At 45.2% G+C, this 27,708-nt stretch overlaps 1 protein-coding gene across 1 annotated transcript; it reads right to left on the bottom strand.

The window, feature by feature from the left end:
* Positions 1-995: 995 nt before the first annotated feature.
* Positions 996-27,317, bottom strand: Tfap2b (transcription factor AP-2 beta). The gene is made up of 7 exons (XM_057751217.1): positions 27,211-27,317; positions 22,393-22,851; positions 17,666-17,726; positions 10,150-10,369; positions 8,167-8,285; positions 5,851-5,992; positions 996-3,022 (listed from the first exon to the last, which is right to left on the bottom strand). The coding sequence occupies exons 1-7, from the start codon at positions 27,289-27,291 to the stop codon at positions 2,725-2,727; spliced, it is 1,380 nt and encodes a 459-aa protein (XP_057607200.1). The 5' UTR covers positions 27,292-27,317; the 3' UTR covers positions 996-2,724.
* Between the last annotated feature and the right edge of the window lie 391 nt (positions 27,318-27,708).

Below are 27,708 nucleotides of genomic sequence, written 5' to 3'. Positions count from 1 at the left end.
CCCACACTTCAGGAGAGGGAGGGTACAAACCAGTTTCCCTCCTGGCAGAAAAGAACACGTGGAAGTTTCAAATTCTGTGAAATTTTCCAGGCCACAATGTCTCTAGAGTGAGACCCGGAGTGACTCTTAGCGACAAAAGGACTTTACGGATCTCTGGGACCTCCACCCCTCCCCCGCAGCAGCCAGTAGGGCACCGACCCTTTACCTACTCGGGGGACTGGCTTTTCACGGTTGCCTTAGCCCTTAGGGTGAGACCGAGAGCAGGAAGGGCCCGTGTGACTGGCGACCCCAGCAGCTGCTGATTCTATGTCCTCTACACCACTGGGCTCCAGAGGCCCACAAGTTCCCGGGACCTGCACAGTAGTAAGAGCAAGGCGCATCCATCGCGTCTCTCGGTGTCACACGCGTGGGGCGCGTTGCCCTGCAAGGAAAGGAGACGATGTTTTTCAGTGTGTTTTCTGCTGGCCTTGGGCAATCAGAATTCAACTAAGGCAAGCATCAGGCCCTCGGACAAAAGGGGCCGGGCTTTTAAACTGGGGAAAGACTCGAGTCTACAGTTCACACAATGTCTTTTTCCTGCCCTCTATACTTCTTTCGGCTTGTCTAGGACTGTGTCCTGAGAACTCACAGGACAGAGAAGCAGCTAGAAATAGGAAATGAGATGTTGTCTGACTTCATTTGTTTCTTACAACCTCCAGTGACCTAAAACCCACTGCGTGACTTTCCTTTCCCTCAAACAAAACCCTCTGAGCCAAGCTCTCAGAGGGTCCCTAAAACTTTAGCCTCCTTCCCTTGCTTTAAGGTGGATTGGAGAGGGATGGTGAAACTGGCTGTCCAGGTCATTTGGGGTGGGGAGAGCTATCTGTAAATCACAGAAAGCAACTGAGCTTTTATCCCAATGGATTTTGCAAAGATCCCACCTAGGCTGTTGAAAAAGAAACAAGTGTACCCACACTAAACGAGTGTGTACCTATCTCACCAGCCACATGCTTAGAGGATTTCACTGCTCTTGCTAAAGGTACAGGCTTATTTCCTGGTAATGCTAAGATACAGTATGGGTGAAAAGTTGGGGTGAGTGAAGTGAGATACATTAAATGCTTGGATCCTCATTGACTGGGAATATTCCCAGTATATCCAGACAGGAATTTGAGGCTGAAATACAAGCTCTTTCTTTCACTTTGCGTGGTAGTGGTGTTTGGGGTGGTGTTTGTAGTTGGTAGTGTTTGTGGTGGTGGTTGGTGTGGTGGTGGGTGTTATGCATTTTGTGCCAAAATAAATGTATGTCTGAAAGGGGACACTTTTATTCAGAAAGCTCACGGTCATTTGTAGACTGTCTTCCCCAAATACAACCGTATAGCTGCTTCTTTCTCCATTAGAACAACGATCCCCAAAGAGCCCAAGAAAATGCAATTCGTTTTTCAGTGAAGACAATACTGTTGGAATACAGGTTCCCAAGAAGGCTTACTCCCTTACAAGGCATTCTGCAATGATCCACCCCTGAGGGAATTTCTGTGTTGAAGGGTGTTAGCAAGAAGACTCAACGCTGCCCCCCACCCTCCACGCTGTCCACTTCCTAGATGATTTCCTTTGAGCTTCTTTAAAGAAGTGAACCTGCCCAATTCTGACACACAGGCTTTGACTTTAAAAGGATCGTTTCTTTTTTTTTTTTCTTTTTTCTCAGTACCTTATAGATTGTGTAGGAAGCCCAAGTCTTCTTTGAAGAAGCTCATAAACCATGTGGGTAAAGCTTTGGGAAACAGAAGAAAATGAGATGGTACATACCCCTCCGAAGGAATTACATACTAATCAAAGTATTCGTGTTTTGTTTCCTTTCTTTCTTTTTAAACTCTACTTCTAGATGACACAAGTCTAACAAATGTGACATTCTCTGTGAACAGGTGCTGGCAAGTCTGGGAACTAGTAACGTTTTCTGAAAGGAACCATGATGAATCAACTTATCGGTCTGGTTTCCTCTGTCGCGGGAGTCTCGACTCTCAAGACCGGATCAAAAGCTATGGCCTTCCCCCCACACACACACACCCTCTGGGCCACCCCCACCCCCTCCACGCCTCCCTAATTAAACACACAGGGGGTGGGGAGTTGGGCACCGGGGAGTTAGGAACGAGGCGAGGTCTGGACACCAAAGGGACAACACAACTGCCAAAGAACTAATCACAGCGGGCATCCCCCAGCAGATCCCCGGAACCGACTGACGGGGGAGGGAGGGAAGCAGCCTTCAGAAGGGTGAGGAGGAGCGCGCGGACTGCGAGAGTTTCCTTTTTAAAAAAATTAAAAATTTAAAAGTTCGTGCGTCTCAGTCAACCAGCTCTCAAAGCATTGACACCAACGTTTCTCCAATTTTCTTCCAATAACTTAGCGTGTTCTCACGTTTAGTCTCATGTTTATTTTCCAAAAGGGGGGGGTTCATAGTTTTCTTTTATTATCTGTATTACTAAACTCGAAAGAACCGAAGTGGAAAATCCGGACGGTTGTCTCCATGTGTATCTTGAAATAGACACCGAGAGCCAGTTTGTCGCTCCGATGACGCCTCAGTTTTTTTTAAAGTTACTTAACTTTCTTTTTCTTTTAAATTTTGATTGTATGTGTATTCTACCTAATATAATTCTTCCAAAGCCAATCCAATATGTTAAAGCTAAAATTATTTTTTTTCTGTTTTCCTTTTGTATTTAAAACATTTTCCTTCTCTTTAATTTTTTTTTTTTTTCATTTCCTGTGTTTTTCCTCCTTGTCGCCAGTTTTACTACCTGGGCCTTCCCCAGACGTGTGCCTGTTAGTGGTGTTGTTCAAGAACATCTTGTCCATGCCTTTGAGCGCTTCGGTAAGATAGTTCTGCAGGGCCGTGAGCGCAGCGCAAATGGCCGGGGCGCCGAAGCCGTGCGTGATGAGACTGAAGTGCGTGAGGCAGCTTTGGATGCCCGGCTCCAGGATGGGGCTGGGCCGGCTGTTACCGATCGGTGTCCGGTCCTGCGCCAGCAGATCCGTGAACTCTTTACAAAGTTGCCTGCGGGCAATGAGGGAGGAAGAGAAAAAACACCCTCAGAGTCCTGGAACCCAGGCGTACTCTCACACAAGCCCAGAGGCTTTGGGTCTGTGGACAGCAAGGCTATTCGGCTGTTTCTTTCCCTAGAGCGCTCCCTCGACCCAGCATCTGGCTCTGCAAGGACCCGGTGAGAGGAATACACTCCTTCCACCACCCTCACGCCTTCCCTCTCCCTTCTCGGACCACCTGTATTCTGCTTTAGGAAATTCGCTAGGCATTTTGGCTTTTGATTTCGAATAGTCAATAACTTTTGGCTGATACGTGACATTTCCTTTAATTATTTCCCCTCCTTGCCTTTCCAACCTTTAGGGCACTCGCGCGCCACACACACACACACACACACACACACACACACACACACACACACACACACAAAACCTGAAAGATTTAAAACCCCTCAGCCACAAGCCTGTCCCTGGCACCGAAGCAGATTGCTGGAACCTTTCATGGCCCAGGGCAAAAACCTGTTTATTCTAGAAGAGAATGCTGATTCCATTCGAAGCAAAACCGCTTTACCTGCAGCATTTTGGAAGAGAGATATCTCTTCCCTTCTTTTAAAAAACAAAAAAAAGTCACCTTTTTTTTTGCAAATGTAAGCTACTAAAAATCTTTGTGTAACAGGATTGTTGTCAATATAAAAATATTTCTGCATAGTTTAAATAAAATAATAAAATTTAAAGGTAGATGGTTAAAAGACAAGGGAGGATAAAGTTTTATTTGTTGAAGGTTTTTAGGTTTTTATTTCCTCAAGGCACCTACAATTTAGAGAAATCTCCTTGCCTTAGGAACCCTGTGCACCCAACTATGGATTGGGATTATTTGAGAGAGTTTTAATATAGGAAATGGACAGGAGGCGTTTAGCCCCGAAGGCCAAATAGCTTGACTCTGCTGGCTAGCTGAAGCCTGGCATCCCAGAGGCCAAAGCCGTTCTCAGATTGGCATACTTCTCTTGACCACCTGCCTTCGCCCAGCCTGTAGTTCTGTGGGGTGTCAAGAGAAGCAGACCTCTATAGCATAGTGGGCTTAGACAGCCAGAAATGGTTGATAGGACACGAAGGCCTAACTATCAGGTAAACAGGGCAGATTTCTATGTTTGAAAGACCCTTGGGGCACCCTTCCCCAGGGTGCTGCTATGTTGCCCAGGGCCGGCAATAAACCTAATAGGGAATCCCTTTTCCAAACACTGACAGCCACGGAAAGATTGACAGACATTCTCAAGGAAGGCTTGGGGGGAATAGGGAGCACTGATAGAGACTCTGCCTACCCTCTAAGGTCTTCATTCAGAACACATCCACATATCCCCCACAGCAAGTGACTTTGCTCACCCAATAGGGCTGACCTCAGTGAGTTTCACATGCACGCTCCAGCCTCTGAATCACTTCCCTTCCATTTGGGTCCAGACACAAATAAAGTGGAAAAGCTCCCAAGGGGGTTCTGATACCCTAGGCTATAAAGGAGTGGCCTTAAAAATCTTAAGGCTTCCTGGTGGGTGGGTGGGAGGTGTCAAACCACCCCTTTAGGAAACTCGGAGGTTCTTTGGATCTTGTTACCTGCTTTAGACTTGTTAGGCTTTGTTGTTGTTGTTTGTTTTTTCCCTAAAGTTTTCTGTTTCATTTATAAAATACAACTGGTCCTTACTCTCAGGTCCCTGAGCAAGAGGGTAAGAGCATATACTCACGAATGAAACACTATTACAGGGCTAGATGGCACATTAGCAGAAATCCTTCTAGAACGAGGGCATGTGCCAGGTTTTGATCATTGGGAAAGATGATTAAAGTCGTTCCTTAAGTTTGTACTCATTTCCAAAGTGCCAAAAAAAAAAAAAAAAGAAAGAAATTTTGTAGTGCGGAGAACAAATGTTTTAAGAGTTGAGGATTTAAAAATCTACACAGCCCAAACCAGGCTCTGTAAGCAATTAAACTTCTGGGACATTAATATTTTTTGACCCTGCGGAAAGGGACAATCAAATTCCAATCACGTCTCAAAAACATCTGGACAAATTTGAGCAAATGATTTTTCAGCCTTCCATATATTTCTTTAAATTACGCTGTCAACGGAACAAACCGCGTCCTGGAACGCTAAATAAATGAGCTGAGTGCTGCTGTTTAGACCGCGCCTGCTAGAGAAACGTGCTGGTGCAAGCAGTGCCGCCCACTGCAGGCCTGAGCTGGTCATAAAACACCAACAATATGACACCGAAGCCAAAGACAGGAGTAAATCAAATAAATAGAAAACCCACTGTAAATGTTCAAATGAGCTCTAGACCTAAATTTAGCCAGAGATTTACTGTTTTCCCCTCTGGAGCTGCAGTAAATTTTACAAGTCCGTGGAAGATGACAAACAGCAACGTTGGAGATGGAGTAATTAGAGCTGTGGGTAGAGATGGGCACACGTGGGTGACATATAGACACCCTGAGCAAACACACATGGCTGTCCTTCCGATGGCAAGGGGGACCACTGCAAAGCCCAGACAGAAATATTCACCTAGGGGTCTGGGAAGAGATTGGGGAAAATCTGCCTGACACTCCGGGTGTCAGGAGGAAAAACAGTTAAAAGCCTGCTTTCTCTTTGTATACCGGGACTGGGACAAGCCTTAACCCTCAAGTCTACCTCATCACCACACACACACATACACACACAGGCACAGGCACAGGCACAGGCACCCTTCCTGACAAGGCATTTTGAACCCAAACCAGAGAGACTGCACGGCTCCCTGCTCCACAGTTTCCTTAGTGGAGTTGGGTCTGGGAGGGAGCCCAGGATCAGGGCCCAGGGACCTGGGAACTCACTTGGTGGCCAGAAGCATATTCTTTCTGGAGTGCAGGTCACTGGGGTCCGTGTGCTGTCTGTTCAAATACTCGGACACGGCTTTAGCAGGAAACTCTGTTTCGCAAATATACCCAAAGTCCCGAGCTAAGTGAACGGCTTCCCCTACGAGGAGAGCAGCAGAGCGTCAACACCCAGGTCATGAACACCTTAGGACAGATACAGAACAAACTCAAACCCAAGACCGATAAAGTACAATTAAAGAGAACAGGACAAGCCTTACTCAGTCAGCCTCTGCCTAAACCAGGCTCTAGACAGACACTGCACCCCACCCCTCCCCCTGAAGGTGCTCCTGCAACTCACTCACTTGGGGGCAGGGGCTCAAGAGTCACCTAACAGCTGAATCTAGACCTCTGGCAAGATATGCCAGCCAGTCTCCTCTGTTCTACTTAAATGTTCTTCTTAAAGCATCAGTTACACCTGCTTGAGACGAAATGTGGAAGTGGCACCATCTTCCTACAATTCTATTAGACAATTTGTCTCATATTTATAACTAACATACATAAATAAATCCATGCATATAAACCTTGATGAATATTAATAACTGCATGTAACTAACATGTGCTTGAAGAGTGTTTCTATTCAGCAGCAAAACTCTCCAATTCACCCTGCACTTTTCTGCCTGTGTCCAGGTTTTTCTCTTTCAGAGCTTGCTGTCATTCTACTCCTCTTTCAAAACCTGTTACTTCACAAATACATAAGTGTGGGCACCGGGGCACACCAGGCTTTCTGGAGCTTAGGAGGAAGACCCTTTTGAATAAAGCACTACTACCTCTTAGGGCACAGCCTTGGGGACTAAGGAAAGATCACAAACACAGAATTAGGGGGTGGGATGTTGAATTATCTCACAGATACATTATTTTGAGGGACTGTGACTTGCTTTTATTGATATCATAATAACAAAAGACTTCAAGCACAATGCTTACAAGGTTTCATGGTACCAAAACTGTGCACCAAATATTATCATTTTGGTGTGATTTCCAGTTTCTTCCCTTTCCATCCCAAAGTATCTATCTCGTATTAAGATCACCTTGACTGTTTCGAAAATGGGGATTGTGATATTAATAATATCCTAAAAGCAAAATGGGATATTCACAAACAGAGAAGTGTCAACCACTAACAAGTGGGATTTAAAAATGTGGTAACTTAAGGCCTCTGGTGGGTGAGTGTGAGCCAAAAACCCTTTGCCTTAAAGATAGTGATATGCAGTGCATGCAACTCTTTGAGCTCTTCATGGCCATTATTTTTGAGAACATAAGGTGAAATCCTGCAAGAACCAATTCCCTAAAAGAGCCCTAATATCATATCTACTAAAATATGGAAGAGAAACAAACAAAGAGAAACAGGACACAGGAAGACTCCAGAGAAAATGATCCACCGCCTTCCATGTGGACCCCTTGGCTGTGTTTCTTGTTGCCCCCTCTACACATTCAACCACAGACAGTCTTCTTCTAGGCAGCATAGATGATCTTAATTATTACTGGCCATAGATTCCAACTGAAAACCCAAACTGACAAGCAAATGAGAAGTTTCTTAGTAAAATTGTGACCATTTAACTCACAACCAATGAATTTGCCTTAATGATTCAACTTGCCTCTCAATACTTTCTCGCCTCCCCCCCCACACCCCATCTTTCTCATAAGCATTACTGGACTTGCTAAGGTATCAATATCTCATTAAGTCCTACCAGTCGGGTGACAGAACCCTGGAATGATCATGAGCTTTACAATAACCATTAACATTCATGAACTCTACATGTTTTCTTATGTCTTTTAATTTTTATTACATGTATTGGGGGTGTGAGTGTAGACATGGGAGGGAAACCAGGGAAGACCTCTCCTCCCATCTTGTGGGATATGGGGGTGGATACCAGGTGGTCAGGGTTGAAAGCAAGTGCCCTTCCCCTCACCAGCCTCACCTGCTTTTTATCAGCAAACACTTTTGCAGCTCACAGAGATGTTATAACAGGAGCTCAAGCAGAGGATGCTTCAGCCACTATGGCCAGGGAAATGACCCCTTCTCTGACTTGGAGATTGGGCCTGATCCCTGTTTGGAGCACAGAAACTTTTATATCCCTTGTTTTTCTGCTTCCCTGCCGCTGCTAGCCTCCTCTAAGTAAAAAGACCTCTGATTGTCTCTCCTGCAATCCCTTGACATCCAACTCATGAGGGCACAGCAATCACAATGATTTCCAGTTAATCATGAAACATGTAAAATGTCAGCCTCCAGCCGACAGTTAAGCTCAGCTACTTGGCGAAATGGCTCCGAGTCTTGCTTACCTTCCACCAGGGAGGTGAGTAGGGTGACATTTGCTGCTTTGCGCCTGCCCGCGGGTAAATTCAAACCGATTTTTTCTAGCCTTTCTCTCAAGGATCTCCCCCCATTTTTCGATTTGGCTCTGCAATTGCAAGAATTAACATTCTGATTAACCTCAGAGTGTTCCTGAAACAAAGTTTAGACTTAGCAATCTAGAGCCCAGTGGAGCTTGAAGGGGTTTTAACTTGAGGTTAGCACTGCTGCACCCCTTCCTTTCAGTTATTCGCTGAGAGTTTGCTGAGGCTTGCTTAATTTCTGCAATACAGAGCATAGAAAGTAAGTCTTTCTAAAAAAAAAAAAATACCTTGTGTGTGTGTGGGGGGGGAGATACCAGATGGGAATAATTAGAATGTAGAGTAGTAGGTGCAGAAAACGTAAATATTGGTCATGTGCATGCAGAGGTTCACTGGCCATGGAGCCCCTGAGGAGAGCAGAATCCAGGCACGCTTAAAAAAAAAAAGAAAAGAATAGAAAAGAAAGAAAGAAAGAAAGAAAGAAAGAAAGAAAGAAAGAAAGAAAAAAGGGCTAGTTTCCAGGAACAGGTAGGCTTCTAAAGGAGGAACCAAAAACCAACTGCATAATGGAGACATTTTAGAAGGGGAGAGAGGATTGATGTTTGTAATCATGTAATGTTTGTAATGTTTGTTACGATAGCAATAATACCAACACTTTCGAGCTTGCTAATATGATAAACACTTTGTCTTCACTATCACAATTCATAAATTGTATACACTCATGTTCAGGAATTGAATTAAGACATCCCCACTCTGGAAGCCGGGGTATACTGGTGCACACCAAGCACTTGGGAGGCAAAGACAGGCACATGCCTGAGTTCCAGGCTAACCTGGTCTACAGAGTGAGTTCTTGGTTCTAGGACTGCCAGGGATACACAGAGAAACCTTGTCTCAAAAATCAATAATAATAATAATAAACTATCATCATCCTGACTCTGAACTGAAAAGACTAACTTGAAAATGAACAAAGACAGAACAAGCAGATTCATAGTAAGACCTGTTCTGGGTCACAACAGCATTAGCTTCCCTCTAGGCTCCCATGTCCTCTAAGGACTGAATAAAAATAAAAGGAAAGTGGTTACCATGCATGAAGCATGTTGCTGTGCTTCTCACCCAGTCACTTTTAGGAAAGAATGGGACAGTAAACATCTCAAGTGGGTTGACTTCAGAAAGTTCTGTCTCATACAAAGTCACTTAACCAGGGCAGTGCCGAGGGTCCAGACATTGGCACAATAACCATTTCTTTCTCCACTTTCACCAGGAGCCTATCCATGGGTTGCAGTGTTGGAGAGCAATTGCATGGCCCCCAGAAAATGACTACTTTTCATTATAGAAGAGTATTAACGTTCTGAGATGTGATGCTACTGCAAGAAGGTCACTGAGTAGAAAAGGGCTTTACAAAATGGGAAGCACGATATACTAGGGCGTTGATCAGGAGACCAATGTAGCTACTCTCCATCTGTATTTTTAAACTAGTGAAATGGAGAGTATATGGAAAGCATGATGGAAGCCGACTTTTCTGTTTCAGGTGAGATGGGGAAGATAGGTTCAGGTTTGAACTCAGGCTAATGCCCCAGATATGAACTCACTTAGTTGGGAGAGTCTTGCTCTGGCAAGAAAGTGAAAGGTTTCTAAGGCTGAATTAGCTAGCAGGGCTGCGCATGCGCAAATAGGTCTGAGCTGGGTGGGGCTTGCGTTTGAGAACTTAGCTCTTGATGGCTGTACACCCGACTAGTAGCTTCTACAGCTTTCCAGTGGCGTCACACGGAGCTGGGCTTAGATTCCGGGTTGCTAGGCAACTGCATGGGACTTTCTCCCTCGGTCTCCACAGCACCCTTCTCCGTGTGTGTGTGTGTGTGTGTGTGTGTGTGTGTGTGTGTGTGTGTGTATGTGTGTGTGTGGTTTGTTGTTGTTTATTTTATTTTGTTTTACCTTCTGAGGACGCCGCCAAGGAGAGACGCGTTGAGGCATTCAGGGGGCGAGAGCCGTCTCTGAACTTCTCCCACAGTCACTTTGTATTTTGAAGTTGAGCTGAGCAGAGATAAACGGCCTGGAACCGAGCAAAATACCTCGCCGGTGTTGACTGACATTCCTCCCAAGAAGCCATCTTTATTCATCATTAGAGAAGTGACAGATTTGGGAGGGACAGGAACTAGGGAGAGATAGAGAGAGGGGGAAAATGTTGCCGTAAAGGTGACTGAGCTTCAACCCTCCTGACTGATAGGACGAGGCATCTGGGAAGGCCACGTGGCAGCCACCAAGTGGAAAGCGTACGGGGAGTCAGCTACTTCAGTTGTTCCCAGCTGCACTGCCTTCCCAGGGCTGGGAACCGACCCAAATGTCACCATTCCTGTGGAAACTTACCCCAGATGACAGTTCACATGAGTGTCGCTTGCCATAGCCCTGTTCACCACACATCAGGGAAACACTCAACCTCGACCTTAAATCACGCTGTGAATCTAGGCAAAGCCTATTCGGTCGCCTGCTTCTAGTGTGACCTTGGACACTTTGCAGACTCCTGAACTGTTTCCTCATCAGGCCTCCCAGGATAACACTGTCTCATTAGGTACTTGAGAGTGAAGATTAATTTCACCGTTCTCTGAGATCAAATGTTAATGTCCGTGATCTTTAGAGGAATTCCTCCTCTCTGACTGGACCCAAACCTGTGGCCATCACTAAAGATGGGGGTGGGAAGGTGAGGCGGGCAAAGAGCTGCTCCCCCCCCCCCCATAATGTAACTTATTTTTACCCCGGCATAAAAACCACTGCAAGATTCATTTAGAAACATACCCAAATGCTCATCTCCAGTGAGAGCAATTCAGCAGCGACCTGAGTTTTGTTTACAAATTAAAGCACCGGCTCGTGATTGTTTGAGCAGTTATGATTTACAACAGGTGCCCTGATCAATCAACCAATCACTGTAATTCGTGTGAGCGGTGGCGGTCTTGCCTTGCCCCAGTTGTTTCGTTTCAGCAAGTAATTGATAACAAACCACACTCCAGGTATGTTTTATGCAGCAGCTAATAAGAGCTGACAGCTGGTTGCCACTGCTACCCTGGTGCATTCAGCCTGTATTTAGGCTTAATTGTGTTTCCGTGTCATCTGCATGTCAGGAAGAGGCTGAGCCAGGTGGAAGGCTGGGGAACACTGTCCTGGCAGGCATGCCCTTTGGACTTCTCCTGATTTGTCCTACTTCTCCCATGTTCCTTTCTTACAAGGAGAATTCATGGAAACATATATCTAGTATCGAAAGAAAGGTAACCTGCCCCGCTTGTCTAATCACGTCCATGTCACACTCTATAAATCTGGCTGGAAAAGAGGCATGCTACCACGTGAGGTCTAGGAATATTATGAGAAAAGATGTCTAAATTCTCTTTTGCAGGACAGATAAGAGAAGGCTGTGTTTCTCTTTCAGCTGACTTTTTACATCACAGATTTCAGCATTCAGACTCCATGGTTATTGAGAGAGTTCCAAAAGTTAGGTGCTTATTAATTTAATTTGGTGTATTCCAAAACCTTGCGAAAAGCAGCTTCCTTAAGGGAATGGATTTAGACACTAAAGCACTCCCTTTGACACTTCTTGATTGACACATTGGAATTTCAGGACCTGTTGTGGATGCCCAAGACCTGGTCTAGTTGGAGGAATAAGGTTAGAAAACAGTTCATCTTCTGCGCTGTCATGGGGAGGAGAGGCAAAGTCCAAAGCAGTTTTGATTTTCTGGACACCCTCCCCATAGTTTCGCTGGGGACTGCTTCCCATTTGAGAATAAAGCAGGAAAATGTCAAAGCGTTTTCATCAAACCTGAGTAACCCTTAGAATTCATAAGTCTCTTTGTAATTGGGTGATTAGGATGGAGTCATTCTGCCACTTGATTTTTGTACACAGCATGCACCTATATTTGAATCTATTCTCATAGCATTCCTGATGCCTATATTTCAGATTCATATTCGAGTCATCATATGCAATTTTATACTGGTGCTCAGCAGCATGACATCAGTTTGGGAAAAGCTTCCCCTAAAAGTAGATAGCCTTTTGAAGTTTTAACAAGAGAACTCTTGCAATAAATTATGTCAAAGGTCTCACCGTTGATACTTGGTAGCATTTTTATCTTTGACATTGCTTAGAATCTTTTCATGACAAAACAAGCCCAGCAAACAGACAGCTGATGTTATACATAATGACCAGTATCTCTTCCACAGTAGTTTCCCTGGTTTCCTATTTCCCGGATACCAAATTTCTTGAAAACTTAGGCCTTCAGGAAGACGTTATACCCAGTTCTTTATCTGTCCTATTGCTGATTGCCTGAGTCAGCTGATAGGAGCTGTTTCCCTTAGAGACAGTCAGGGACTCCCTCCCCTGGACTGTACCTCTCTGCATATATACACATAAATATGGACATCTGCTTAGGCGGCACACATCCACCTTAGGAAGACCGCCTCCCCCATGAAGAAATCAAAGCTCACAAGGTAAACAGAAGTGTTTTCAATTATATTCCCATTTTCTATCAAAATCGTGGTCCTCCATTCTATCCTCAGTTTTTAACACCAACTCACGCCCCAACCCCGGCTCAGCATGGATGTCCTAGACCACACCCTAGATATTTCTCTTTCTGGCTTTCCTTCTCCATAGCTTCCAGCTCATCTCATTTTCCCCTTGGCCCTCACACCTGCTTAGCTCCGCTGATTAACCCTGTATTTTATTCCCTTCGTGATTCCCCTTCTGCTCTTCTCCAGCTTATCAATAAACCCAGAAAGCAACAGGGCCCAGTTGATTTGTTAGTAATTATGAGCACACTATTCCTGCTCAGGGAGCCCAGAGATGCCTGAGACAGGTTTAGAGCGACAGCAGGAAATGCTAAGGAAATGGGGCATAGAAAGACTCAGCATGAAGCTTTAGGTCCTGTGCATGTTTACAATTTTCTGTGCAAACATTAAAAAGTGGGTATTCCCTCTCTTCAGCTCTTAGTTTGATGGTAAGGTCTAGATCTCTCTCTCTCTCTCTCTCTCTCTCTCTCTCTCTCTCTCTCTCTCTCTCTCTCCTTTCCTTTCCCCAATGAATCATTCCAGAAAAGAAAAAAATACCATGAATTTATTAGTATTTCTTTGCCATGAGAGAAGTTCTAAGAAAAAGGAAGGAAAATTAGAGAAAACCTTGTTCAGTACTAGACTATATAGAGATTAGTGGGCTAGTACTTAATTTCTCTTAAAAAAAAAAAAAAAAGCAACTTCAGGATGAAATTGCAAATTGGAGAAACTGTATTTGGCAAGACCTGTGTTAGAAAGAGGGGAAGAAATGAACCTGCCTCACACATTAAAGGTGTGTGTCCCCCTCAGGAAAAAAAAAAAAACAACTGACAACTTTGAGAGCTACATTGGGAAGCAACCAAGAGATCGAGTACCCTAAAAGTAAAATCACTTCTCATGATCGGGGAAACTACTGCTCAAATTTGCATCCTCTTAAGTCTCCTTCTTGTGTACATTTTATTTAACAAGGTCAGCAGGTGTATACAGGTGGGCACCAAAATTGTGGTGAGAAACACACACACACACACACACACTCCCCAATATCCAATGTTGGCATTCCTTAATGGCAGAATCTAAGATCCTGAAATCTGAATGGATCTCATAGTGTTTTTAGAGCGTCATCCGACCTTGAGAAAGTCATTTATCTTCTCAGTCTGTGCACTTGCATATTCCCACACTTGGGGCAATGGAAAGGAATGTCTGACCTTTCCAATTTTGGAATTCTATGACTTCTGATCCTTCCTGCACTCCTCTCTCTCTCTCTCTCTCTCTCTCTCTCTCTCTCTCTCTCTCTCTCTCCCTCCTCACTCTCTTTCCCCTCCCTCCTCTTCTCTTTCTTCCCTTTCCTCTCTCTTTCCTCCTCTTTCTCAATCTCTCTCTCTCTCTCTCTCTCCTCACTCTCTTTCCCCTCCCTCCTCTTCTCTTTCTTCCCTTTCCTCTCTCTTTCCTCCTCTTTCTCAATCTCTCTCTCTCTCTCTGGAAAAGTGAAGTTCTTGAGAGGAAACACAACTTTCCTGGGCTCAGACTCTCTCTCTCAGATGCGGTGTTCCTTTTAGGCAATTAGGAAGAATTTCAAAGGAGTCTGCTAGAATTGAGATTTGGCAATTTTATATTTCCTCCTCTCCAAGAAAACCCACACCAAAGTGTTTGTGTGGGGAGGGGGCCAGAACTAATGGAGAAAACACGGGAGAGAGTGAAGGATGAACTAAAAGTAACCCAACAGGATATCCCTAAGACCAACAAAAATGGCCCACAGACACAGAATTTGAACCTTGGATTCAGGCCTCAATAACATTTCCAAGAAATTCTGACATATTTTCTGCTGTTTAATGTGTCAAACCGATTGCATGTTGGTCGCTGATTCCAAGTCCCCTTTCTTCAAACCTAGGTAACTCCTTTAAGTTAAGCCATAAGAAGATGGCAATGATCATTTATGTGAGCTGGGCACTCCCCCCACCCGTCCCCACCCAGATTCCTAATCTTAATGGAACTGAGAGTTCAGAATGATTTTTTAATGTCTCGTTGGATTTTTAGACTGTTAATGTACCGAATCCTTCTCATTATTACTTTATTGATTGCTCATTGACCAGCCCCCTTCAAATCGTATTAACCACCCTCTGCCGGTTTAGATTAGGAGAGTTTAAAAAGCACCTTTCATTACTCCCTCCCTCCCCAACTCCTGCCACAGAGTTGAGACTCGGCAGCTTAATGGGAGCTCTAATGGGGCAGCTAAGAAGAGAGGGGCCACGGTCCCTGCCGATTGCATTAATAGCTCAAAGGGGGCCAATACAGAAAATTAGCCGTAAACGAGCTCTGGAGATCTTCAAATGAAAGAGCCATTTATCACGCTGGCTACCTTCACTCCACTCGTTTGCTCTCTCTACTGGGAACAACTCATTTCCTCTTAACTAAATTACTTCAGAAACGTCAGCTAAGCCCACACAGCAAACATAACAAGAGAGGGAGTCTATAATGTATGAGGTGATGTCAACAGGGAAGAAAAATTAGATGGATTAAATTTTAGGAGTGGCCATGGCACAACTAAACAGAAAGACACAAAGATAGATAAATACATCTTTTATGCCTAGGTTGTTAGGCTCAATAAACATAGGAGCAAAGATGTCTAAATGTAGACCAGTTGCTGGCCTTTTACTAATGAAGCGTAATTTTCTAAAAACTGTCTAAATGCCCATTAGAAAACAAATTAAGCAACCAAGTCCCCTGCTAGTTGCTGAAATTTAGAATATTCAGTTCAGGAAACTTTCTCACCTCTCCACAGAATTAATCTCACAGAAGCATCCCTCATGGGGATGAGACTATGCAAAGACGAGAGATGAGAGGCTGGGAAGGAGCTAATGAACCCATAACTTTATTTTAAGTGGTTCCTGGTGAGTTAGAAAAATAAATCAAACATTTGTTCATTTTTTGCCCATGGCTTTAAAAAGATAAAAATGTGATATTAGGATCTCTTCTTCGTGTAATAAGGCAAACATTTCAAGTATCAAATAATAGAACCAACCTAACGGTCGTATTTATACTACTCACTCCAAATCAATTAGCATGAGTAGGGTGTTACCTTAGTGTTTTAAGCCGTGAATGCTTTTTAAAAAGCTTTGGGGGTAAAACATGCAGCAGTCTCAGAAAAACAGAGCATGCAACTTTAGTCACCAGTCTCCTTTATCTCTGGAAACAACCTCATGCATAAATATTCATGTTTCTCTGGCAAACATATTTAAACACTGCAACCAATGCTTCCCACATCTAAGAAAATTGTGAATCCCATTTTGCTGGGGCAAGCTAAGTTCCAAATATTTTTATTGGCCTGACTATTAATAACATTTCTGATTGGTCATCTGCTGGGCATGTCCCTCTGCCAGCAAATTGATGTTGCTAGGTTACGGAACCCTGAGCTGAGATGTTCTAGCTTTCCACCAGGAGGGAGGGGGATTAAAATAACAATGACAAAAGGGAACAGGAAAGCTCCTCCCTCACCCACCCCAATCAACCAGCAATTAACCAAAAGAGAAGACTCCAGAGGAACCAGAGAAAGTGAGCAGTCAGCAGAGCTGCCAGCCCGAGCTTGCACCCTGAGAGTACCAGCTGAAGGTGGCATTACCTAAAGAAGAGATGGAGAAATACTGGGCAACATTTTAAAGCCTATTTTAAAAATCATTCCAAACCCAAAAGGCAGCACTCAGCTACTGTTTTCCCTGTCTACCTCACAAAGCTACATATCCATGAATTTCTAGAGGGGGAAAAATTCAGCATCCTCTTAACCTTTTTGGGATCCTTACTCCACAAGCTGCCAACTGCTACTACTCCAATTTGAGGCTGGATGGATTGCTTTCTAAATTATCGTTTTCTTTAATTATTTTTGTGAGTGTTAAGTGGCTCAAGTGAATCACAACTGACTGAAGTTGGGGACTGTTGACTCCAAGCATAAGTACCATCTCCCTCTAACCTCAATAAGCAAGGACTACAGTCATTAAAGCTGTGTTTTACAATATCAATCCGTATGATAATTAAAGACCGCACTGTGTACACACATTCGAACTCTTAAATTTGTGGGCATGAGAGTGACATTCGGGCCTTGAAGCAGCTACTCTAATCGTCAGACATTCTCTCAGTGACTGTCAGAGAAGAGCAGGAAAAAAAAATTAAGCAGCTGCAATACGCCTGAAATGAGTTATTGTAATTACATTTAATTAGTTTAATTAGTTAATTATTTTGCTTACAGCTGTACAAGAGACTGCAAACATTTGTTAATATCACATGCCCTCTAACAGTATGGGGTGATGCCACAGTCATAGTCAATCATGAGTGCGTATGCAGGAAGATCTAGATGCATGCATAGTCTGTCTCAGCCTCTCAGGGGGAGCATATTTAGCAAAGCATTTGGCACAATTAAAAATAATAATAACAAAAAGAAACAACTCATAAGACATAGATAACTGGTATTACCACCAAAAAAAATTACCACCAAAAAAAAAAAAAATCAAACCAAAAACAACAAGGGGGGAAAAGCTACCCCCACAACACAGGCACTTTAACATAGATAAATCCAGTTATCAACCAAGTAACAATAGACCATTTTTGAAACCAGTGCTTCCCAGCTGTTTCTACACATCATAATGGCTCAGACATATAAGATGCATTTAGAATGGCTACCTGATGTATTATGAAAATAACTGGCAATTGTCAATATAGCTCTATTTCTCCAATCCTGGTTTCTAACTGAGTTTCCATTCTTCTTGGTCCCATTTCCTTTTTTTTCCCCAGCATACCCTTTTACTTAGTCTGATAGTCATCAAACTGATTACAACAGACATTGTTTTGTGATATAAAATGATGAATACCCCCAAAGTGAAAGCTCAGCATAAAGACATTGAAATCTTTGCTTACTTTTGGAAGGAACAATCCATACCTTTTTTAATGACTGACTGGTCCAATAGGTTCATGCCGCTGTTATTGGCATCTTCAACTGACTGTGAAGATAAAAACATCACCATTCAAATTGACTGGATATTAAAGAATTGCATACATAAATCATGTCATTCTAAACGGGAGTTTCTATTATTTCCATTTATATTAATTCGCAAAGGAGGTTTTATTATTATCCTTATTATCTCCAAATCGACATAGAAATGAAATTCACTGGAATGGTAAATTCTCCCAGTAGAAAAAAAAGGAAAGCAGAACATACGAGGGACAACTGGGATGCAGTATTGGTTTTGTTATTATCTGAAACACAGATATCACACAGGCATATAAACTTTTAGATTACTTGCCCATATGAATTGTGAAAAGTTGGCAACAACTGAAAGATTTTTCACCAATATAAGTTAAGAGCAATTTCAGTTTTTCATTCTATCCCAGTGTATTTAACCCCAGAGTCATTTTTACAAATACATAACAGCTTACATTATGGGATTTTAATTAAAGTCTGAGCAATTTGGAATGGAATGCAAACAGCAATACAAAACCCTCCAGGACCTCACACCCACTGCAGTCCACACACTGTGTTTCTGTGAGCTCTGAGCTTCTTGGTGCAAGATGATAGTCCCTGCATAGTCCATACACACCCTTCTATCATGCTGGTGAAGCCGCCCAGCAAGGTGCACATCTGTTAGGGAGGCAGTAACTACAGATACAGGCACACAGATACATATGCAGTCAAAAGTACTGCATCCTTCTAGTCAACACCTTGATAATCACAAGCAATATCAATCTTCAGTTTCATCCCAGAGAGGGGAAGTTTCAGCTCAGAATTGGCAGCACTTCTGAGAGAATAGTTGTTGGAGTGAGTTCCTAGCTGTCAGGATGCCTGGGAACCGGCCTTCCAGCTGTGCATCGCAGGGTGTCAAAAAGCAAAGATTCCATCCTCCCCACTTCCAAAGACAATACCCACTGTCTTTCCGAATCCCAGACTGCTTTGCTTGATCCTTTGGAACTTAAGTCTGTACCAATTTGTCACCCACTCTGTAAAGAAGTGTAAAAAAAAGATCTTGGGATTGAGGTGTTTCCCCAGCACTTCCTACCCATTCAGGATGCTTCCTTGAAGAAGGTGTGTGTCCATCACAAGAAAAAAAAAAGCCTGCTACGACTGAACAAGTGTGGCCTGAGAAGAGAGATGGACTAGCCAGCGGGTGGGGGAGGGTATGCTCATTTCTTTCTTTCCATTTTTACTAGACACCTTGCTGCTCTTAGAAAGCTAAGGGTGGGGTGTTTCTTGGTTCAAACTGTTTCCTACATTGTAGACCTCCATAAACACCTTAATAGTGAAGAGTCGCCTTAAAAATATTTCCTGAAACTTGTTCCTAAGTTTCCAGGGGACCTTGTCACACTCAGAGGCACGGTCACACTCACATTGCCCTTTTCTAAACTCGTGAGTGAGTCTGTTGCCAATGGCTCCGAGTCCATCCAGGCAGGACAAAAATATTTGCCTGTGTTTGTGGGAGCAAAACCCATCACATACGATCCTGGACCCATAAGCCCCCACACCTCTTGCTTATGTTGGTGCGCAAATATGTATCTCCGCCTCATCAGCGACGTGGGGTAGTTGTGGTAGTTAATGAGAAGGCTCTTGTCTGATTTTCTATCTAATTACGGCCGCCTGCTGGGTTTTTGTACAGGATATTCACGCAGCATGCTGGCGCTTAATCGTCACAGGGAGGATCGTAAAGATTTAATTAGGACTGCATGCGGAAGCGCAGAAAAACAACTCAGACTCATAATTACTAGACTTCTTTAGTTAAAAGTGATACCAGGGATTGCTTTAAGACACAAGGGTGTGTTTGAGCATAGTGTAGTGGTGTGTGTGTGTGTGTGTGTGTGTGTGTGTGTAGGGTTCACTTAAAAGCTTTATATGTTGATACTCATGGGTGGTAGAGGTGATAGGAGGTTAGAAAGCCAAGCTGTGAAGAACTAGACGCCCACACGGCAACTAAACAAATCCACAACTAGATGTCCCTTCGTTCTCTTTTTCTGTAGTGATTTCCCCCTGAGTTTTTAACACTGCCCCCCCCCTTCCCAATGGGTGAAATGTAGCATACCCGGAACCCAGACAGCGATCTGCTAGTTTAATAGCCCCTGTGAGTAAATTGAAATAGAAATTGACAGGGTTTTATAGTTTCATTTAAAAAAATATTAGAAGCATTTGGTTAATTAGCTCCCCCTCTTTTCTCTCACAGGGCGGCGGCCTTGTGAGTGTGCCCTTAGGTCACAAGAAATGCCCCCAATGCTAGACCTGTACACAGGACCCATGTAGCGCCCTCTGGCTCTGTCTGGTCCCTGGCTTCCAGTGTCCTCAGTGCACATATTCCAGACCCTTGAGACAGAACAAGTGACTTGGAGGGCCAGGCAAAACTACTCTGCTCTCACTTCTCGGGGGTCCAGAAGGGTCCAGTTACCCCCTTGGGTCTATTGCTTGGTGTCTGAAGACCTAGCAGCTTCCATAACTTTTAGCCTCTGCACTCTAGACCCTAAGCTTGGCAGTAAACCCTTTTCCGGGGGAGGGGAAGCTGATCTACAGCATTTCTGTATCTAAAGCACAAACCTTCTCATTGCTTCCCTTTACCCTAGACTCAGGAGGCCTGCCACCGGGACCATACTGGACCAGGGCCACTGAGGGACCAGCCTCACACAGTTCACTACTGAGACTCGCATAGGTTGTATTCCCCCATCCTTTTCATTCTTAGGGTTGTGAAGGTCCCACAGGCCTCTCCACAATGCCAGGCTATCAGCTGGAGGAAGGACAGGGGAGCCAGGCGCACTTTCTATCCCCACAGTCTCTGAGCAAACTGCATCAACTCAGGCTGGTGCTGGGCTCACTTAAACACTTTACATCTATCCAGTTGCTTTGATTAAGTTATTCCCCCCAAAAGCACTTCCCTGACCTTGTTTGTCCCCTCCCTTTGCATTTTGCTAGACACTCAAAACCCTTTAAAGTTCTGACTTAAAGAAAGCATTCTAACCCCCCCCCCCATTTTGGAGAGATATTTCAGGGTCCAGTCGCCTGAGTCCCTTGGCTTGCAGGGTAGTGGTAGTAGGTGATATTCTCATCCACAGTTACAGTAATGGGGATGGGTAGTGTAGTGGGTGATGTTAGCATCCCCAGGGGAATAAGGGTGTGAGGTTGATCTACCTTCATTATCCAGGACTTTGAACCATACTCAGAAAGGTTAATTTAAAAACTCCCCCATGCCTATTACGCCAAAGCATTAAAAAAAAAAAACAATTCAATATTTCTTTTCTTACATGGTATTCTAAAATGAGCAATACTTCCAGACAGGCACAGCTCAGTAAAACCAACAAAACCATCAGTTGTGGTACTGCGGTTGAATCCAGCCACAGACCAGGTGGTTTCTTCCTTTTTAATAACAAGGTTTCTCTGAAACAATGAGCCATCACAGACCACACAGAGATGCTGTTTGATTCTGTCTCCACATTTTGACTATACATATGTGTATATGTATACATACATACGTACATACATATATACATACATATTCACAGCAAAGTAAAGAGGAAGGACTTGGCTACCTTCTATTTCCCATTTCGCTTTTTTCTTTGCCTCAGAAATAAGTCTACAGTGATGCATAACAAATTCAACTATGCCAATAAGATCCAAACATCAATTAAATGCCTTATGACAATATTTACCTTTTCTGGAGACCCTTTAAATTGGGGGAGAGTGTGTGTGAAGCAGAACTGTTCAGAATCACCCTGACAGTATTTAGGAATCTTTTCTTTGATGTTTCTTTGTTTAGTTTAACCAAGGGTTCTCATCCAAGTCGGCCTCCATTGTGTAGGCTGCAGATGGGATACTCCGTGGCTGGGGGTTTGTTCTGAACCTTTTGTTTTAAGAAATAAACACATGCTGCCTCTTCAGAGGGGACAGTAGCATTGGGGAGGGGTGACAAGTGTCAGAAGAGGGCTGAAGGGGAAGGTGGGAAACACTGCTTTACAGTTAATCAAGTGGCCTTCAGATGATAGTTCCAAAAACGCTAACAATCCTCAAGGACTCCCAGAACTCAGTCGCAACTTTCTGAGCTTGTCCCGGCAAAGATCCTATTGCTGGCTCTAGAATTCGTCTGGAGAGAAGGGCTCTGAAGCTTTTGGAAATTTAAAGCAAGCAAAGGGGTCTTAAACAAACACAACTAACGACCCTCTCCAAAGCAACATCGTTCCTAGCAGGCTTTGCAAAAGGGGAGAACACCTGGAGCCTTCGGAGGCCCTTGAGCCTTCTTGCTTAAAGCTCTGTTCTCTAGACAGCCAGTACTACGAAGCCACCGGGACAGGCTCACTCTGGGGTAAACCTAGTGCCAACTTCTTCACACAAAGCAACAGAGAATGCACACGTCCAGTAGCTGAGTCAAGATGAAAACATTAGCCTTGATAGCAATGGCTGTAAACTATCACGAACATATTTCCTCCTTCAAGATTTAATTTCCAGCCGTCCTGTCATTCACAAATGGATCTCTAGAAACTGCCACCTGGTAGTCACACACTCAAACACACACTTTTGTCCTGTCCGGTCAGTCCGGTTCTAAAGATGACAACCCCCACCTCCAGAAGACCAGGCCGCTCTCCCCCGTCCCGCATTCTTATTTTATTATCTTTTATGATTGTTTTTTGTTTGTTTGGAATTACCTGCACATCTTCCATGCCGGGATGCCCAAGACCGTGCAACGAGAGGCTGTCGCCCATGCCGGCGTCCAGGCCGTGGTGTGCCGAATGTAGCAGCACGTCCGGCCGCCGGACAGAGTGGTAGTCCCTTCGGGGGTCAAGGCCCGAGAGCTGAGGCAAGGCTGCCCGGGGCTGGGGCAGTAGAGAGCCGGCTTCTGAACCCACTTCTTGTCGCTGTCGCTGCCCCCAGGGATGCTGCTGGGGCTGATGGAGAGGGTTCAGGGAGTAGGGGTCGTTGACGTGGGAGTAGGGGTCTTGACTCTGGTGGTAAGGTAGTGGCTGGTAGGGGGGTGGGAAGTAGGGTGGCTGGAAGTCCGATGATGGCGTGTGGGACAGCGGCGGGGCGCTCGAGTAGGGGCCTTGGGACACAGAGCCCAGCTGAGAGAGTCTCGAGCTATGGCTTGGAACGCCATCGTGTCGGTCCTGAGAGTAGAGAAGAGAGGAGGAGGAGAAGGAGAAGAAGGAGGGAGGAGGGAGACAGAGAGAGAGAGAGAGAGAGAGAGAGAGAGAGAGAGAGAGAGAGAGAGAGAGAGAGAGAGAGAGAATTCAGTTTCTGTACAACTTTCCCCGGATAAGGGAAGGGAAGCAAGAGGCTAAACCTTAGACCCAAGCTGACTCAGGGCCACATGGTAAAATGTCAACAGTCCCACCCGGGAAGCTCCAGGGGAATTAAGTACAACAGAAATCAGAAGCTCACCCACTACCAGGCCTACGAGCCATCTTTGGAGAGAGCAAAGCAGGCAAAAAGGGAGAGGAGAAGGAACGGTGTGGACAGAGATAGCTCAAAGCCTTGAGTTAAGAATGTAGGACCCAAGGGTGATGTTTGCTCTCCTAAGTGTTTCTTGCTCCCACCTCTTCAAGAAATCCAAAGTCCACCAAGCGAACCTTTCTAATAGCTGTGGTACTGCTCTGGTTGAAAAAAAAAAAAACAACAACCCACTTCTGCCTTCACAGGCAGGTAGTTGGCAGGCCCCGGGGCTCACACAAGCAGGAGATTCCCAGAGCGGGGAGGCATCTGCCTGATCAGAGTTTCCAGCCACCCCTCCCTCCCCAAGAGGAATTAAATAACTTAGAGTTTGATTGAAACGGATCTCCTCTGCAATCACACCCTAAGCCCACGTTAAATTGAGTTGTGGTTTGCAGGAGTTATTTCTGAGCTTGCTCGCTGTATCGCACGCTATTATACTCAGGGTGTTAAAATAAGGAACTGAAGTTGGGAAGTGAAGAGATAACCCCCACATCTTTTTTTCCCCTCCTCTCCAGAGTGGAAGCCAAGTGCGAGGAGGAAGTGCAGGACGCTTTAAGTTTCTCCCCATCCTTTGTGGTAAAAAGTCCCCCTGGTCCTTTCTGTAGAAGCAGCCACCTAAAATTTCCAAACTGCCTTGACAAATAAAAAGTTTTTCGGCTCAGCCTCACCCCCTCCCAGCTGACTCTCAGACAAGGAACACACAATGCAGAGGGAAGCAGCTGCAGCCTCGTCCAATTATGGTTCTAAATTACCAAGCCAAAGGCACTCAAAGGAAGACAGAGAGACAGAGGGAGACAAACACACAGATGCAGAGACGGAGAGATAGTGAGAGGAGAAGGCATGCACTTCTGGTACAACGGGAATCCGAACTCACCATGGATGAATAGGTGTGGACTAACATCTGGAAAAAAAAGCCTGGTTACTGCTCAAAATCAAACAATGAAATTTCAAAAATCAAAATGTCCAGCAGAGAAGCAAGCTGGACACAGGAGCTGAGCTTGAAGTGTTTCCAGGACAAGCCATCAAAAAAAAAAAAAAAAAAAAGTCCCCCTCCAAGAAGATTGGAGGTGCCTGTCACAGACAGGCAGAGCTGTTCATCTGTCTCTCACCGTCTTTTTGGCCTCTTTTCTTCTGCGGGTTCTTTGGGGCTCCAGAAACAGTCCTCTTCCACCCGAAGCTGGGCTCAGACTGCTCCGGCGCCCCTTCCTCCCTCCGCTTGCCTACACCGCCTCATAATAATTGATATTCATGACTATTAATATTACACGAGTACTTTAAAGGGAGAATGGAGGACAAATGGAGCGTGAAGCAGCAGCGAGCTCAGAGCTCCTCCACTATTGTAAATGACGTTCATTCAGTGGAGAATTACTAGATGTAATCAGACGAGGGGGCTGGCGGAGGCAGACTGGGGGAAAAGTTTAGCAGGAAAGAGGCAGAACTTCAATTAACTGAGCTGGGACGCTCGCTCGCTCTTGTCAGGCAACCTCTGCTCTTTGGATTCGGCAGTGTGGGGGAGCAGGGCTGGGGGGCTCCCAGAGAATGTAGGTGTTCTCGTATACAGAGGGAGACTTTCCCAAGAGGGAGGAGGTGGCCCTAAGTGCTTGGTGTGAAGATGAGAACGCAAACTAGAAAGGCTTTGCCTGGTCATCTGGAGGGAAAAGAAAAGTAAATAGGTGGGCCTGTTTGTTTACTGGGAGCTACACACAGACTTTTTCTGAATGTAGATTTAGCTCCCCCCCCTCCCCAAGACCTAGGAGAGATGGGGACGGTGTTGAACACAGTGCTGTTGCCTTTTCCTTTTCGGTGCTTACAGCCTGCATTTTTTTTTTTTAAACTGAGATTTAAAATATCTGCAGTCGGTCTCTTCAAGCACACTAAACGCATCCTTTCTAGGCAAAGCCAGGGGCAACAGAAAATCTTTTGGGATGTTTCAGGAACCCGTTCAACTGGCCTGACTGTCGTTTCGGTTAAATTTCAACCGTAGCCCAGACTGAAATAGGCGCCTTCTCCCAAGCTGTGTGCCCGTTCTCCCGGCTTTTCAGCTGAAAATTTAGACAGCCGAGAGTAATGCACTCTCTCCTCCCTCCCTCCAGTCTTCTCTCCTCTCCTTCCCCGTTTTGTCTTTTCCCTCACCCTCCCTCCTTTTCTCTCCCTCACCCCCTCTCCTCTCTTCTCTCCCTCCCCTTTCTCTTCTTCCTTCCCACTTTTACTCAACCCCACTCCTTCCCCTCTCCCCCTCCTTTCCATTTAGTCGTTTATTTTTCATAAGCAAGGAACCAGCATCCCTCTGATGACTTTAATTCCTCTGTCTATACCCAGAGCTGCTTCCACTGCAACCCCAGCTCCGACAGCGGCACGTTTGCCGTGGGTGATGTGTTTTTTTAGAATAGTTTAGCGACCTGAACTAGCATAATCCCGCCTGTTAGGAAAGAAAGGCAGGCCAGAGTAAAGCAAACCCTGCCAGGTCGGGCAGACACGGCCCCTCAGTACAGTCAGTACACAACTACAAATGGGAGACGAAACCTGGAGTCACCCAGAGAAAGAATCTCAATCTCTCTCTCTCTCTCTCTCTCTCTCTCTCTCTCTCTCTCTCTCTCTCTCTCTCTCTCTCTCTCTCTCATTTCCTGTCCTTCTTTTTTTCCCCTCTCTGTTTTTCCTCTTTCTCTCTCACTTTCTCATTGACCTTCAAAAGTGGTCTTAGAAATGGTGGGACTGGGACACACTGGACACTGACTCTAGGCGCTTTTTCCTGGTTCCCTAAGGAGTCGCGGTCACTCGGGCGGGCCCGACCAGCGGGATGGGGAAGAAGCTGGCGACTGCTTCCAGACTCCCCTTAGTTGGGCAAGGCCAACCGCTGCCGAGCTGTTGCTCCTAGTTCCCACAGGGCTCCCGGCTCCGGGCCCCGGTTTCTTTCCTGAGGGTTCGTGAGCCTGAGTTGCCCACCTCCGTCCGGTGGTCCAGCCCAGTGCTGCCGGTGCCGGGGGACCGGGTTTCATCGCCTCTGCCTTCTGCTCTCCAACTTTTCCTGGTTGTCTCCCGCTTCTGCCTCCCCGCTTCGCTAACTCCCTTTCGCTTTTCGTTTTCGGATCTCAAAAGCTTTTCTCGAAGCTCCAGAACCGTTCTTCCCTCCCTCGACGCCCACTTTGAGTTTTACTTCCCTTTCCTCTTTTTCTTGAGCTCAACTGGGGGGGATATCCCCAGCTCCGGAACTGTGGCATTTCCTCCAGCATCCGTCCCCGTCCCCTGCCTCCTCGCCTCGCCCGCGAGCTGCGGGGGCGCCCGGGGACGTGACAACCTCGCTCGACGCGGACTCCAGAAGCGAACGGTGGAGTCCGGGGAGGAGGAAGTCGAAGTCCCGGAGGGACGCGCTCTCCCGGGCACTGGTAGCCGGATGCACGAAGTGCAGGCGACTTCGTTAAAAAATGCCCGCACGCTGGCGGCTGCCATCTCTGCTTGGACCCACTGACCCGCAAAGAAGCAAAACACAAGAAAACAAGAATAGCAAACGGTGCCCTCTCCCCGTACTGTACTCTATATTTTCGTACACCCGTTCTTCCCCCTCTTGCCCTAGGTGTTTACTCTGTACCTGTATCCGTTAGTTACCGATTTTAGAAAATTTATTAAAAAAAAAAATCCAAAGCCCGAGTTGGAGTGAAGCTTGAAAACCCGCTTCTCTCCAGAACTCAAAATGAGGGGAGAATGTTTTTCTCTGTCTACTTAAGTTCAGTGGCTCCACGTTCCCCACCAGAGCCTACAGGGTGGGGGGGGGGGGGGGGAGGAGAGAACCGGAGAGAAAGAAAAAGAAGAAAAGAAAAATAGCTCTTAAATTAAAGTTGCCAGATTCCAACCTTAAAAGTCCCCCCGTCAGGAGAGCCAAGTCTACTAGAGGCAGCCTTAGAAAACTTAAAGAAACCTCAGAAACCCGGCCGGAAATCTGCTAGGAAATAGCTTAAAAATATGTCAAACTAGGATGTCAAGAAGCTCCAGTTTTCTATGTAGGAAGCTCTAAAATGAATCTGGGGGTGTCCGCTCACCTCATAGATGTCTTCGTACTTGACATTCTCCACGAGTTTCCAGAGCATGATGGCAGCCTGGTCTCTAGGAGGTGAGTGCATTCATGTGAGGAGCAGATGTCTGGCTTCTCAGGACGCCGCTGTCTGTAATGATCCATCTATAATTGGAAATGGGGGATACACACCAAATCCGACGCTCCTCTCCCATCGCAACTTATATCTGTTGTCTCAAACAATAGGCTGGAGAAGTAAGCCTCAGCAGACAGAAAAACATTATTGCACACAGGACTTAGATACAACGCGCGCGCACACACACACATACACACACACGCATACACACACACATACATATTATAAAAATCATAAACATGAATTTACACGCAGATACCCACATTTAGTTACATAAACACCTCTGGGTCGCAGAATTCATAGACTAAAGGCGTATTTAACGGGAAGATAGCTTCCAAAGCAAATAATATAAGTAGATACATTAAAAAAATCTCTATTTTGAAAATGGTG

The sequence above is a fragment of the Chionomys nivalis genome, chromosome 19, assembly GCF_950005125.1.
Source record: "Chionomys nivalis chromosome 19, mChiNiv1.1, whole genome shotgun sequence".
Lineage (NCBI taxonomy): Eukaryota > Metazoa > Chordata > Mammalia > Rodentia > Cricetidae > Chionomys > Chionomys nivalis.
Note: the sequence above shows the minus strand (reverse complement) of the source record. Positions and strands in the feature narration are given on the sequence as shown.

Excerpts from the sequence above, each read along its gene's own strand:
- Tfap2b (XM_057751217.1), bottom strand. The coding sequence starts at position 27,291 with ATGCACTCACCTCCTAGAGACCAGGCTGCCATCATGCTCTGGAAACTC. Across the intron at positions 17,727-22,392 it reads CCGGCATGGAAGATGTGCAG|TCAGTTGAAGATGCCAATAA; the intron begins GTAATTCCAAAC and ends TTATCTTCACAG. Across the intron at positions 10,370-17,665 it reads CCAGTCAGTCATTAAAAAAG|TTCCTGTCCCTCCCAAATCT; the intron begins GTATGGATTGTT and ends ATCTCTCCCTAG.